Consider the following 15741-nt stretch of genomic DNA (forward strand, 5'->3'; position numbering starts at 1 on the left):
CTCGCCTTCCAGGATGGGGACCGCGTGATCCTCACTGTGCCTGGTTGGAGACACTACAAGATATGGCTGCCAACCGATGTCAGTGGCGTTCTTGTTGTCAGTTTCTATCCAGATTGCCTGAGTGAATGTCTGGAGGTGTAGGCACCTCGGAATGATTGTGTTAAGCTAGCACTAAGTCCCTCCCCCATCCACCTTTATTCTTTTCTTCACAATAAGGCTTTCAAATAAGTCATGTTTGTACGGCAGTGAAGCACCGGTGTCGAACACTGATGTCATGCTGTCGACGACGACGATGATGATGATGATGGTTATGAGACACGTTCAACCAAAAAGGTTGATTTCTAGTATCCTCCCACATTGTCCAGCGCGACACGCACCGGCAACGCCAGGAAAAATCTTCACAGATCACGGTTTCGTATAATATTTAGAAGCTTCGATCGAAGCTCTGAGTCGATCGTGCAATGGTCCCGACCGTGTTAATGTACATCTTTGCTACCTGGCCTCTCCGAGGCAGTGATCTTCGTAGACTTGAAGTATTTAACCACTGGCACCTATGACGGTAATGAAAGTACGTTGAATCAACAACATATCTACATCATATCATACATAGCTACAACATATCATCAACATATATAGTGACGGTGTCGGAGAACGATGGGATTAAATTTCATCCCTTTCCACCTTTGTTCCGCTGACCCGACCACAGTAATTTGGACACGTCCCCCACAAGCCAGATTCTAACCTCTACCTGTCGTTACTACCCTGCCCAGAATGGCGCTGGTGTACTGGAGGGTAGTTGCGAATCTGGTTTAGCGGCTGGGATATTGTGGAACTACTGGTTCCTCATGTAATCAAGCATCCTAGCAGAAACGGTATGAGTACTCCCGCTTCATGAGCGGCAGAGAATCGGGGTATTCTTCCAACAGGCTCGTCGTTTTCCAAGACAGCGTCGCCATAAAGTAAAAAGTAGGTTACGTATGATCCTCTCTTCAAGGAGTTTAAATTTGTAGGAGTATTCAGTGAAAAGCTTCAATTCTTGTTGGAGTCAACCAAGCCACAGGATCTTTGTTTCCTGATTGCGCATGCATAAATCGTGTGCGAGTCAATTTTTCATCACAGACTAAGAATGAGTCTGGTAACACAGTCCTGGCCCCAGTGATATTTGGCTACTCAACTCGAGAAGTGGAATTTGGCTCTTTTGTGTGGTGATAAATTGCTAGGAAGGACATATAAAACCGCGCTCCATTCAAACAGCTTTTGAAGAAATGCTAACTATGATTAAATCAAATTTTATCCGTTTAGTTTGCTAGTGGTCATTCCACACAGAACACGGTTCGGTTCTTCACTGTGACTGAAGGGGACCTCCGCTAACCATTTTAAAGCATTTAAATGCGCTGCCTATCCCAACACCAGCGTTCATTGTGTGGAGAGTATTAACGACGGAGTAGCTACTAAAACGATGGTATCAATAGTTTGATGGCGTCATCCTATTCAACGTTCCACATAACGATAGGCGCACCATCGAATCGCCTCGACAAACCCGAGTAGACGATACTACGTGAGTATACGGTGATATACATAGGCGTATTGCAAGCAACTCTTGCTATGAGGCATGAGCTAATATCCCCGTTTCAGAACGGTTATCCAGTAGGTTCTTTGTGGCTAATATAGGATTATTTTTGTGATCCAAACTTGAAAAAGAATACTAAGGCTGATGATTCGTGCTCGCTCCCCCTAGCTTAAATCACTCACTTCACATTCACGAGAGTCACCTATCTGACGCTTACGTTCGTTTGTGACGTAAGGAGGCGTAATGAGTGACCGAGATGTTGTAAGTGATGCCCTCTGCGTGTTGGACAAATCCGAGTACGATCAATCAGGCAAATGAATGGAAGATAAGACCTGATACACCAAAGAACAGCAAATTAACTCTGAGGCCATGCGATAGGTCACATAACATCTGTCTCTAAATGAGATTTTGAATGTTACGTAAATATTTAGCCCCTATTGGCATCTAGTGGCTTTTACTCACCTCGTGGGAGTTATGTTTCGAAGTGGTTGGAGCCAACGGGCAATAATGTGAATAGCAAGAGATTTCTTCAGAACCTAACCGAGATTTGAAGGCTATTTAGATATTATTAGATGGAAATAAAGGTCTTGTCAGTCCCCTTTACTAGGGACCTCACCTAGAAGGATTGACTTTGATCAGCTTCAAAGGGTGGATCCAAAGCAAGATCCCTGTCTTCATATTTGGGTTGCCCACTGACAACGTCACTTGTCCTGCACTAGACCAGAACATACTTTAAATGGTTTACTCGTTTCCACAGGCTTTCTAAACTGATTAACTGATCCCATCTCAACTACTCCAAAATCGGGCTTTGGAAACCAGTCTCATGTGAATTGTAAACGTAATCTCGTTGGCTTTGGCTCTTGTTTTCCCTTTTTTGGAGTTTGCTGTCTGTTTTTTTTTGCGGCGACTCGCGCATGTGTTCTGCTCACCATAGTTCTCAGCGTACCAACTTTTAAACCCTTCGTTTCAGGGTGGAGTGCTACTTATGGGGTACGATATGTTCCGGAATTTCGTCAATGGGAGGAGGGCAACGCGGAGTAAGGCCAATCGGGAAGCAGTCAAACAAGCTCTCGTTGATCCTGGGCCCGATATTGTGATTTGTGATGAAGGCCATATGCTGAAAAACGACAAGTCCGGGCTTTCCAAGGCTGTATCACAGATTCGAACCTTGAAGCGAGTTGTCCTGACTGGTACTCCGCTGCAAAACAATCTCAATGAATGTAGGTTTCACTTGACCTTCTTGCACTCTAGCTAGAATAATCGCCCATATAAACGCGCGTGGGTAATAATTCCTTCTCATTGCCACCAGAGACCAGTTTTGGTCTCCAACCCTGTTAGGCAGCATTTTTGGGGTACTGCACTCATAGCGTTGGTGTTTATTTCACATAGTCCTGTTTCCTCAGATCGTCTGATGGATCTGAGATGATTTTACCTCTCTGAAATCACCGTCTCCATCATCCTTGGTTTACCTAAATGGTATATGGCAGACACATGCTTCTCTTATTTCATTTTTCCTGTAACTGTAGGTGGGAATCGTAGTGAGATACCGCGAGGAACACCCGGAGTTGGTTTCTACTCCATTACAGGTTACTGGCGTCCGGCTGCCAGTCGTTAAAATACAGCAGTCTACATCCATCTTACCGATAAACACAATTAGTTGTCAGTGAATGCTGGCACCCCCATCTGTTCGGATCAAGGGCCACATTGTGACCAGCAAGCAACATAGACCACAGTGGAGCATATTGTCAGTTGAAGCTGGCAAGAACTCGCCTCATGGGATCCTATTGCTCCCTCTCGGAGATATTGCCCGTATGGACGACCATTTATTCTATAAACGTGAAACAGGTTGCTATTCACGGGTGTTGTGTGCTACTTAGGTTCATCTACTTCTGTTCGCTTCGGAAGGACCGGTTGAGTGACGACTTGTCTAAAACCGATGGAAAACCTTTGATACTTTTCCGCATTTCAGCAATTTCAAACACAATTGATGGAGGTTCTGTTCTCCTCTGCCCCTTCTACTTTTTCGCACCAACCATTACTCATTGAATTGATTTCATCAGTGTCGAAGGAATCTTTCTGTTTCCGCTCAATGTTGTTGGACTTGGTAAATCTTTAACCTGTTAAGTTCCACTACTTTTGAACTTCAGAATAGTATTTAAAGGTAACTCCCTAACTGCTCCTGCACCGTGTCAGGGAATTGTCCAAAAGTGGGGAGTTCGCAGCTGACCATATTGCAGGGCCTCAGCAGCGGACATCTAATGAACATAATACCCTTATGTGACCCGGTACCGCCTAGCCTACACCGACCACTTACAACTTAACCGTACTCGAGGAACCTCAAGAGGCTCATAACTTCAATTTTCTGTCATTTGAATCATAATAGCGAGCGAACGCTCTTTTCTGCAGTCTTGTTCCATTTTGCTTAGCTCTGATTACCCACGCATACCCAATTTTCCATAGCATGTGATGTCATTCATCGGGTACACTACATTTCGGTCAGCTCTCAAGGTGTTATCCTTAAGACGGCAGTGAATGGTAGTGGTGATGATGATCCGTAGGACTATGGTTTCCTGGCCCTTACCAATAAGCTGGAAACAGTTCCAGTTCTTTGTTCACACAAGTTTCTCGCAATGAATCCAATTACTCCATCTCCCACCGTCCTTTCCAAGACCATGCCATGGTGAACTTTGTCAAGCCTAATCTACTCGGCACCGCTCGCGAATTCAATAATCGATTTGGCAACCCTATACGCAATGGACAACATTCCAACTCAACTGAGAGAGATGTGAAGCTGATGAAACGACGTGCTCATGTGCTGTACAAAATGCTAGACGGTTGTGTCCAGGTACGCCAGCCATTTTTTGATTTGTCACCGCGTTTCTGAATAGCTACTGCATTCTTATTGGTCCACTTCACTAGGCTCCAATGCTTCCGGGTCATGTCAACTGACTGCATCGGATATCTTTATCCCTGCATCAGAAGGTAGATACCGTCCACTCTTGTGCGCATGCTGGCTGCCTCCTCCTAGTCCGCCTTCTTTCGAGATGTGTGCACTGTTGTTGATTTCCAAAAACACTGAAATACTGAAGAAGATTCTCTGCTTAACCTATGTAATACATCCCTCAGGAACTCATCCGCCTTTACTTTCCAAACGAGGTTCTTCTGAGGGGAGATTATCTACTTCCGGAGGGTAACTCGCACACTATGTCGTGTACAACACAATTTTTTCGGAAAAAGGATCTTTTTTTGGAGTGGTCTTATGAGGTGCTATTATGCTTGCAATGGTTGGATTCATATTTTGGTCTCCTACATCGAGCAGCTCCAATTCATGTATACGTCATGCACGAATACGTCGTGCTTCCACCAGCAGCGATGACCAATAACCAAACTCATTTTGCTCACTGTATGAGGCACAATACAGCATTAGTCTTTTTTCAGAACTAGTCACATTGTCTCCATAAAGGTCCAGATATTTTGATGTATATGTTAGCCCAATTTAATCGATCATCTATCTATAGAAGAGCTGGAACTTTTCAACCCATTTAGCTGGGTTTTCACGTAGGTGTTTCTCGTCAACTGTTTTCCTCGTCGTTTTCAACGAGCTCGTCCGCAAGTTTGAGTACTAGGTCCTGATTTCATTGTGCCCAACGCCCTTGTTTGGGGGGCACATTATTATGCTCCTATGGATCTCCATAGCATTAGGCCTTCAATAAAACACTAATACATTAACTGAGGATTTCTCCCGCTACTTTATTCAAAAGTACTGGCGATATTGCGAGTTGTTCGGTCCTTTTCAATACCCTTAAACCTCATTCCGACAATGTGGTAGCCGAGTGTTTTCGTCGTTAGTTTGCCTACCACAAGTACAGAGCAGCCACATGCGTGAGCCAGCTCGTTACTTTTCACTTCTCCTGCTTTGGAAGAAGGATATGCCCTGTCAAGTATCTATGTGTAGCACCAATTCGTTTCCGAGTCATCTTAGTCTCAGTACGCAGCTTACGAAAGCGTAATGTTAATCTGGCATTTTCTCCCGGGTCGGTCTCTGGTATTTGATATCCCTTGGCTGCCATAATCTCTGATATGAGCGTAAGAACAGCTTAGTTGTCAGTGCAGATGTCACCTTTTTTATGCAAATGTTTTGCGGTGGGTTACTTTTAAAGCTGTTTCAACTGGACTTTGCACGTTTTGTTAAGCATTTGTTGCATTTGGCACTAATAGTTGCCCACGTTTCTTCAAAATCTTAGTTAATGTCAGTTAAAAATCGGCGGTTTCGATACTCTGGGGAAATGCATGTCCAGGACCTTCAGATTTATAGTGGAATACTGCACCATCTGGACAGAATTGGCTGACTAGCAGTATGGTTGAGCTGTACTCACCCAGGATGTGGAACCATTCATCCTTCAGTCAGACAGATTCGCGTAATCCGAGTGGAATACTGCACCATCTGGACAGAATTGGCTGACTAGCAGTATGGTTGAGCTGTACTCACCCAGGATGTGGAACCATTCATCCTTCAGTCAGACAGATCAGATCGCGTAATCCGAAGATGACCAGCTGTCCATACATGTGATCCGACTACTTAAAGGGAAACGTCTCGACGGAGTTTCTGTCTTTCCAGTAAGGTCAATATTACTGGAGTGCCAGGAAGCTGTTCCACTGGGGAAGAACGGGCTCCCGACCGATGAATTTAGGATCCAAATACACTCTTAAAATTCAATCTCAGATTCCCTCCCCCCTCCCCCCCAGTATCTTAGTCCCTGCGTTTGGTTCACATTGCGGATTTCTACTGAAAAGAATGTCCTGGTTGAGCGATTTGATTCGTTCACGCAACTGACTCTGTTTTTTTGACGAATTCTCGGTTTTTTCTCATAATCGTTAACAGCGATACCAGACAAGAACACCTCAAAATTGTGTCTATTTATTTGAATAAAGCCTTATAATGGAAAGAAGAAACAACTGAGACAGGAAGAGGGATGCCTACACCTCAAACTGCCAGTCACATTCTGAGTGAAAACTGACAGCAATAACGCCACTTACGTCGGTTAGCCCGTGTATCGTTCAGTGTCTCCAGCCACCGAGTATGGGGACCATGTAAACCCCATCCTTAAAGGCGAATAGCATCATTCACAATGACAACGAAAGTACAGATCGCCGTAGTTTTATAGGTTCCTGTTCTTGCTCTTCGTTCCCTTTACTTGTAGAATCCATCCATTCTTTTCCCATATTATTCGAAGCCATTCACCATTCTCCACTCCTCCATTACTGATATTTGCTTACAGCGCAAAGACTACAATGCACTCACGAAGTATTTGCCTCCTCGTTATGAATATGTGGTTATGTGCCGTTTGAGCGAAGCCCAGCGTGAACTTTATCAAACCTACCTCAGAGTGCGCGCTGATCGTCTTCCCCTAAACACTAATTACCGCGGTGAGGAAACTCGCCAAACGTTGTTCCGTGATCAGCAAACGCTGTACCGTGTGTGGACACATCCGTTCCTGCTCCGAAGCCATGAGACCCGAGAGGCCCGTCGGGTAAGTGTGTTTCTATTATAGTCTACATTTTTCTTAACCCGATGTGAGCATGCCACTGCGTCTGATAAACATCTCCGGTGTTGCTGTAATCATGCTTTGGAATGCTTGGTTAGAATAGGTTCTAGTATTGTCCGTTGAGACTAAGTGCTCTCACTGAGCATGTTTCGTAGAAGATGTCTTGTCTTAGTTACAAACTTAAATCCCCACCCGCTTCGCTTTATTGCTGGCTAACAACTCTTGGCTCGCTCTATTTTATTCGGGTGAATCAACGGGGCTTCTCTGTTATGGATATGAGGTTTTAAATTGTAAATGCAACTAACAACTAATTGGGTTCCATGTAGGATACATCTACTGCTTTGCAGTTGTTTTCTCCCCAGTTATGTAGGTATAGCTTGCCCCACTTTTCTATACTACACTTAGTCCTTGCTACTTTGCGCTTGGATTGTCTTCTGCAGCGATCGGAAAGTTGAGTTTTCCGTTCAGAGTTTCATGGAGTGACTGTGTTAACATAAGCCTACTGATAAGTTTGATGAAAACTCTTCAACAACCCACTGTCGGTATTACCTCCCTTTGGGCTCATCAGGTATGCACAGTCACTGAATATCCATCAACCCTATTTTCTACTTGGACACCAAATTGTGCACAACTGGCAAATGACACTCCTATACAAGTTTCCTTAGTGTTAGGGAGAGACAGCTAAATTCCTACCGAATCTGTCCCTTGTGGTATGATGAGTGATGGCTGTCAAAATGTTTTCAGCAACCTCATGAGTAGTGTTATGTTAGGAAAAATATTCCAGTATATTGAATTGCATGTCATCTGAAGCATGAAACGGCCTTTGTTTGGTGAAAAATGTCATAACCCAGATATTCAGTTGGAATTTTCTCGGGCCCCCTGTTAACAGTCAGATTAAAGGCATTTTGACATCTGCTTATGTTTCCGCTTTCCTCCTCTCACTTCCGCCATCCTCGTTCATTCATTCTAGATCCTACTAGAAGATAATGACGAAGAATCCACCGACCTCACCGATGCCTCCGATACGACTGAAGAGACGATCAATTCCGGAAGTTCCTGCAGTGAAACAGATTTCCGATCCGGGAAGTTAAAGACGGATGAGATATCAGCCACCACCCATAAGCGCCGCACGCGATCAAATAAAAACAACTTTGAGGCTGAGGACAATGTCATCTGCTTGGATAGCTCGGAGGACACACAGCAAGCATTAGGAGATGACGCGAATTCCAAAGATCCCTGGTGGTACAAACCGTACAAAGATGAGTACGACTGGTGTTTGGAAGTTGGTGGAAAGTTGGAGGTATTGTTTCACATTCTCAAGAAATGTACCGACATTGGAGACAAGGTGATCATCTTCACACAGAGCCTTCTCTCGCTTGATTTACTTGAACGGTTTCTTGGAGAGATCCATCGCCAGTGGCTTGTACACCAGGTAATTCGCCTTAACTATTTCACTTGTTTTTTGGCCTCAAAAGCGGCCGTCCTTGAGGCAACAAAATCTACTCGTAGAGGTTAATCAGCATAAATTGATAGACTCACACTTTCTGGACTCTTCCCAAACTGGTGTAGCTGTTTCTGGTAATCTTGGGATGCACCCCTCAACAACCAAATATGGATACATTTGAGGTTTAACCTATCTCGATCTAGGTCCCGTAGTGATTGTGTAGCTGATGGACTAATTAATCTTTGAGCATGTAGCTAGTTTCAAATTGCTTGGTGTTAAAATTCTCACTGTAAAGGGTCAATAGTGATGCCTATGTACACCAGCGTCGGATGGTTCAGTAACCGAAGAATGGGATACATCCCTGCTCTTCATCGTAGTTCCGGCCAATTGCCCAGCGGATCAAGATACCTTATTACAGCTATTGTCATTCCTTACACTATACTCTCGAATTCTAGTTGTGTCCGTGTTTCATAATCTGATGTTGTTTGACCTCTTCCTTCTAGGGTGAATTGGCTGATGTTGGGCCCGATGGAGAAACTACGCCACGACCGAATCTGTCTCGCTATTTCTCCGACGTCAATGTGAATACATGGGTTAGGGGGCATGACTACGAGCGAATGGATGGAAGTATGAATGCCATGGTCCGAAAGAACTTGCAACACCGTTTCAATCGCGTTTCGAACACGCGTCTACGGCTCTTCCTCATCTCTACGCGAGCGGGTGGTTTGGGTATCAATCTGACCGCAGCAAACCGTCTGATTTTGTTCGATGCTTGTTGGAACCCTAGTCATGACATACAGTCCATCTTTCGCTGCTATCGTTTCGGACAGACGAAGCCCGTCTACATTTATCGCCTGATCGCTCAAGGCACTATGGAGGAGAAGATCTACGATCGCCAAGTAAGCGCTGCTGCATTCTATTTCTAGGTTGGCTTATCGTGTTGTTTCTCGTCTCCATGTCTCGCAATCTGCAGATCTCCGTTTTCGAATACTCACCGGTTACCTTTTGGTCCCTTTGCTTTGTGTGTACTAGTGCTGACTGTGGAGTTCTTTCTGATGCTCTACTGGTCGGTTATTTCACTCATTTGATTTTCATCAAGAGCGGATTTTGAGTTTTCACCAGTTTACAAAAACGACGGTCAGCCTCATTATTCCATGTTATATCGGTTTAAGACAACTGTTTTATCCTCGGATAAGATAACAGTAGTCGCCTGTAATTTTTCCTGGCTAAAAGCTCGTAGACTCAAGCAATCAGAATGTAGGTTACACATTAAATTAATGAGCATGGTAGGTGGGCGTGAAAATAATTATTAAAGCGGTTTCCTACAACAATGAAGATTTGGGATCTAAAATTGAGTGGACCTTGTTCTATGCTGGTGTGCTATAGTCCAGGCCATGCAACAGATTATATCGCATGTTTCCTGAGGTTCATGTTTCGCTGAGATGAATATAAGCCACAGACCAAATTGTCTGTAATTCGAACCCACTCCTGACTTGCTAGTTGCTGTCATCGTATGCAGGAAAACCTAGGAATCTTTCTGTGTCCGTACGCCCATCTGGGTTGCATGACAACTGTTCGCTGAAAAGGTGTCACGGATAACCGGGTCGCTTCTTTTCGATACGATCGAACTTATGAATTGGGCTTGGTGCCCGTAGAATCATAAATTTTTTTCTTATTATTATGAAAGGGTCCCAGCAGGCCAACCTTGCCATCCATATGCATTCCTGAGATTTTTCTGAAGTATAGCTATCACTTGGTGTTAATACCGACATTGCATTGTCAGTAGCCATCTTTGTGAATCTTTGAGATGTTCCCATCCAGCCTCCGTTTGCTTTCTGTACCTAACGCAGCGAGGCTTTTTCTGCTAGCATCCAGTATTCAACCTGATCTTATTTTTAGTTAAACCGCTATGAGAATCGGGCGAAGAAACCGCACCTAACCGTGGTGTGACGGTTAGTGTACCTCTGCGACCCATTGGGGAGTGTCCGCGCGCTACACTCACAGTCTCTCATATCAGATTGTTAGAGGTCTGACGAACACAGCCCCCGGTCATCCAGGTTTGGGGTTGGAATATGTATGACAACTTGTTCTCTAAAAATCGAAATACACTTGTATTTCCCACCAAACATCGCTTCGTCGCGGTTTGGCTTTTGTGCCAGACCGAGGATCCTAATCGTCCTCCTGTTTAGACTTTGGCGCCATGGCAGTATCCCGGCCCACGTACAACTATTACGGCAGCGAATCACCAATTTTGAACACATGTCATGTTCTCATGCCTTTACTTTGATCCTTAAAAAACCGATTTGTTTTAAAAGCAAGCGACCCACAAGAGCATTATGGGTGCCCATACTTTTCATTTCCGAGTGCCTTTCACATTTTCATTCCGAATGTTCCATTATGGAGCGTGTACTCAGTACATCATGACTTCCCGTATCCTTCTATAGGTCACCAAGCAATCCTTATCGCTTCGTGTCGTCGATGAACAACAGATTGATCGACACTTTACAATGGCAGATCTCCTCGCCTTATATACTTTTGACCCAGATATTTGGGTTGCCAGTGAAGCGGATAAGCGGCCTACACCTAAACTGCCAAAAGACCGTCTATTGGCCGATATGTTATCTGAATTTCCTCATCTCATCGTCAATTATCACGAGCATGACTCACTTTTGGCACATAGAGAAGACGAGGGGCTAACAGAAACCGAAAGACAGGAAGCATGGCGCGAGTATGAAGAAGAAAAAGCCCTAGGTATGTCTTTGGCTCAGCATCAGCGTTTGCTACAGCAGCAGGAGATCATGGCCCAAAATCAGCAGCATCTTCAGTACTTTAGGACAACGTATCAGCCACCAGCGCAACAGCTACCTCCACTGGAGCCGAGAGCTTTCCCGCCATCTATGAATCCCTATTATCAATATGGATCTAGTAACTTCATGCGAAATGTCAGTCCTACCGCATACCCACCACCCATCCCGAGGCATCCTGTGGAGCCACCGCCAATTCCTCCGCCTACAGTGACAAGGATTCCAAATAGTAAGTGACTGTTTCTTGTGGCATCTTTCAGACCTAAAATTGAGTTTATTGGATTTAACTCCCAGGAGAGTCCATTCTCCTTCTAAGGGTAGCTTTCGTCGCCATTGTTTCACATGGTCGTTTGGTTAATTCGGAAACATTGTCAAAACTGCTGTTGTAACTCAGAAGCAGAATAGATGCGTTTGCACATGTTGATAGTCCCCCGGGCAAATGAATCGGGTGTGCTATCTATACGTTGTAAAGGTAGTCTCGTCTTCCGCCACTTGTGAACCTCTACCTAAGTACCTCCCATTGCAATTGCACCAGTGTACTCTGGCTACCCATCATGGAAACATACGCCCATCGAGTCCCCTTAGGCAGTGTATCACTATTTTTATGGCAGTGTACGCATATTCTGCCGTATTAACCGATGAGCCTTCAGTGCGTTTATCCATAACTTGATTAACGCCTTTATTTGAACCCATTCGGTGATTTCAGATGAGTAAGACTAACGGTCGTAAGCTACTGATCGCAGTATTACACGGTCGCCGACTAATTTTCGATACCTAATAATCTGGTTAGAAAATGACCAGCTGTGCGGATTGTGTATTCGCCGGAACAGTATAGTCCGTCCTTTCGGTCTTCTCCTGGAAGTAATTGTCTATACCGGAGATTTTAGGCTTGAGTCTTTCTCAGGAAATTTAAGAAAACTTTTATAGGTCTCGTGGAACTAAAGGCGACAAACGATAATATAAGCCGGTTCCATATTCTAATGTCCTCTAAAATTTTGTGTTACATGACAATGGATACGACCACTTTCTAGGTAGTTCGTTGCGCAGTAAGTGCTGCGAAAATGGCGTGGCAGGATAAATCTGGTGGTATTACAGCATCCAGTGACAGGTGGAGACTTGACCCCGTTTGCAGTAAATGTCGCTGATAAGTACGTTGTGTTTTGGACATTACGAAAGACAGTCAGTCCTCTTTCGGATCTTGCTAGCTACTTCCAGGTACAGTTCTTTTTTTTCGGGTATAGTGTCATTCAACGGAGGAAATTGGGTTCCTGTTAGAGCGTCTTTTTCTTGCGCCGTCTCTGCTCTGTGTACCGTCCTGTTTCGTCTGAAGTCCCTACGTGATTTGTTGCGCACTGAACGATTACGCTAGTTCCTGGAACAAATGCATTGAACATTGTCTGTTACCACACACTTCGTCTTATCTGAATTTCTATTCATAGGTGGTATGCCCTACATGGAACTTTTCGACAAATACCGTTCGTATGTGCTCAAGAATCGACCTAGCCTTGCGGCTGACCCAATCCAATTGGAGAATACCGTCTTATCCTATATCATGGACTCACTTTCAAAACAAGCACGAGTCGGGCAATCTTCAACCTCCGCAGCTGCTTTTGGTTCTGGCCAACCCGGACGTTCACTTTGATCAAGAAGTAGCTTGAAAAGCCGCGTTTTTATCAAGACACTCCCACTTGGGAGATAATTTGCAACATAGAAAGCCGTGTTCCTTTTATTCCCCCGAATGTGCATTTAATATGGCTCAAGACTGGAGTAAATCATGCGCAGTAGGCATGATGTGCTCGATTGCTCGTGAACTCTTAGGGTTCGTGTAAAGTTGTCCGAGATTCTTCACTGTTTATCCTGAACTGAAACCAAACTCTTTTTTCTTCCACTCCTCATTATCATGTATTTTTCACCATTCGTAATCGATTTGTATTTAAACCATTGCGCCAAAGGGGCAACTCATCACCAGTTGTTATGTTTTTACCTACCACTACGATGACCACTCCATTTTCGGTATTTTGCCTCCGTGATCTCCTGCCGTTTATGCTTTGGTCCGTGTTGAGTATGATTTCCTGAATGTGGAATGCTTTCCTGCACTGTCCAACCAATTGGTCATTGCGTTACGCTTCTGTATATTAAGCAAGACATCATCTGCGTGTTTTATTGAAATGTTGGACTGTTTTTGTTTTGTGTTGCGGCAGATTGCGTAATCACGCGAATAAAACTGGCCACTGCAAATTAAGGGCTCTTCCTAGAAAATCTTGTTAGAATATTAGCTCCTCAGCATGTGCTTCTGATCACTCATGGTTTCGGAGTGATTCTCCGCACAACTAAGACGGAAGCATGTCAAACCCCATCGAAAATCTCCCTGATGGTCGTATATATTTGTAACGTACTACTCATAAGGTTGCTGAAAATCCGTCGACAGCCCTTGATAGTCGTGAGCAGCCTAAAGTGAACTGGTAAACTGTCATACTAGCTTGGTATCGATCTATACAAAGTAAACTAGTCATTCTATTGTCGTCCATTTGATTCTCTCGTTAATTTCAAGTTAATTGCAAACGAGTGCGTAAATTTATTTGCTCACCATCTCTTGTTCAAGTTAGAAGTAAAGCCCATAGATACTCGAAAACTACGCCTACCCTAATGAGTCCCAGGAAAGACGAATCCGGTTTCGGCTTGTCCGGTAGTTTTCTTCAACCTTATGAAAAATATTGTGTCAACAATAAACTGTTTAAAGATCATGGGCCCGCCGAACGATATAGTCAGGCGTCGAAATGGTTGGTGCATCAGTTAGCCTCAGCGTGCGATCAAACCCTGTTGTCAGACACGCGTTATACGGCGTTTCAGAAGATCTGAGTAAAGGGATTCGTTTTCCTACGAAGCATTCACAGGACCGATAGAACTCATCTTCTCTAAGGGATATGTGGTTGATTTGACTAGTTACATTTTTGAAACACCAAGTTGTTTCATTCACCATCCTGTCATCTCAGCAGTAGTCGTTATTTCGTTTGTTTCACACAAAATGGATTGACTTCCGCTCGGTCGTCTGATCGGCTTGGTGCATCATATACCAACTGTTTACCACCTTATTGCTACATGCGACACCCTATTCTTTCTTCTATAGCTTGGTACGACAGAATTATCAACGCTAATCGGTGGACTCACCGGAATAATTACACCAGATCAGCAGGACGACCGTTCAAAAGAGAGTGGTGTGACTATGAACAAAATATCTATCCCGCAAAACCCCAGAACGACAACAGTAGTTCTCAAACATTAGGAAAATGCTTGAGACCGATTGGGTAGTCATCGCTTCAGAGAGGTTTGGTAGACAATCGGTGGACTTCGACACAAAAGTTCCCTCAGGTCAAGTTAATAACCAGGGTGATCAGGTTTTGAGACAGTTAGGGAACCAATCCGCGAGATTTCTCAAGACTAACCGACTTGATCAGTACTGAGTGTTTTTGACTCAGTCACTAGAAGGGTGTTGAATGCGACTAGTATTAGAGTAGCGTTCCAGGAGGGCAAGACTTTACGCTTAGTACTGATGCAGCTGAAGAATCGCTTTCCGGTTGATGGGACTAATGATTGTGTATGCAAAATAAAACGCAACAACTGCACGACGGCTTATATAGGTCAGACAACCAGGGGATTGTACACCAGAATCGGTGAGCACAAGTGGTGTATTAACAAACTACGCAGAAACGTAAATGCATATCAGGCGATGGTGGAAGATTCGGCAATGGCTAGGGATGGAATAGATACTGGGGATATGATAGATTTGGAAAATGTGGACATTCTGAGACAGGGACAAAGATTCACGCCACAGCGGCTGGTGGCCGAGGCGGTAGAAAACGCCAAGCATCCCAGGGTGAATAGAATAGAGGGTGCAGAACTGAGAAGCGTGTGGAGAGCAGTTGTAGGTCAGCCGAGATGACGCGAAGCGGTGTGCAGTTATCGGGAAAATGGTCTGGGTCTAAAAGTACAAAATCCTAGCATAGCAAGATGCACCAACCACCCCAACCCAATGGTCCCGGCACCCGTCGATGCACACAGACGAAAAAAATCTGTGGACAATCTCATTAAGGTGTCCTAGACCGGAAAAGCAAGGCTTCAAAATCTGGTTTCAACATGAAGAAAATCCTCCCTAGCCAATCTATCCTAACTATTAGTCATCCCCACTAACCAACAAACAGGAACTTCAGACCGGCACCCAGCACTGATCAAGTTCGCTAGTCGCAAGAAATCACACGCATTGATTCCCTGATAGTCTTAAAACCCGATCAACGTGATTAATTACTAACTTGGCGAAGCTTTCGTGTCAAAAGCGAAACGTTTGCCACGAAACGTCCACCGACTATTTGCCGAACCTCT

General features: G+C 44.4%; 1 protein-coding gene across 1 annotated transcript in view; it reads left to right on the top strand.

Annotated features, from left to right (window-relative positions):
- The window catches only part of T265_00335 (hypothetical protein), a gene marked incomplete at both ends in the record, with an annotated part of 43411 nt that extends 29818 nt beyond the window's left edge, over nucleotides 1-13593 (top strand). The window contains 7 exons of the mRNA XM_009164080.1: nucleotides 2541-2790; nucleotides 4240-4415; nucleotides 6850-7101; nucleotides 8087-8548; nucleotides 9064-9459; nucleotides 11005-11593; nucleotides 12804-13593. Of these exons, the coding sequence (XP_009162344.1) occupies nucleotides 2541-2790; nucleotides 4240-4415; nucleotides 6850-7101; nucleotides 8087-8548; nucleotides 9064-9459; nucleotides 11005-11593; nucleotides 12804-13006 (2328 nt within the window). The remainder of the gene's footprint in view (nucleotides 1-2540; nucleotides 2791-4239; nucleotides 4416-6849; nucleotides 7102-8086; nucleotides 8549-9063; nucleotides 9460-11004; nucleotides 11594-12803) is intronic.
- Nucleotides 13594-15741: the final 2148 nt, after the last annotated feature.

Source organism: Opisthorchis viverrini (genome assembly GCF_000715545.1).
Source record: "Opisthorchis viverrini unplaced genomic scaffold opera_v5_3, whole genome shotgun sequence".
Taxonomy (NCBI): Eukaryota; Metazoa; Platyhelminthes; class Trematoda; order Opisthorchiida; family Opisthorchiidae; genus Opisthorchis; species Opisthorchis viverrini.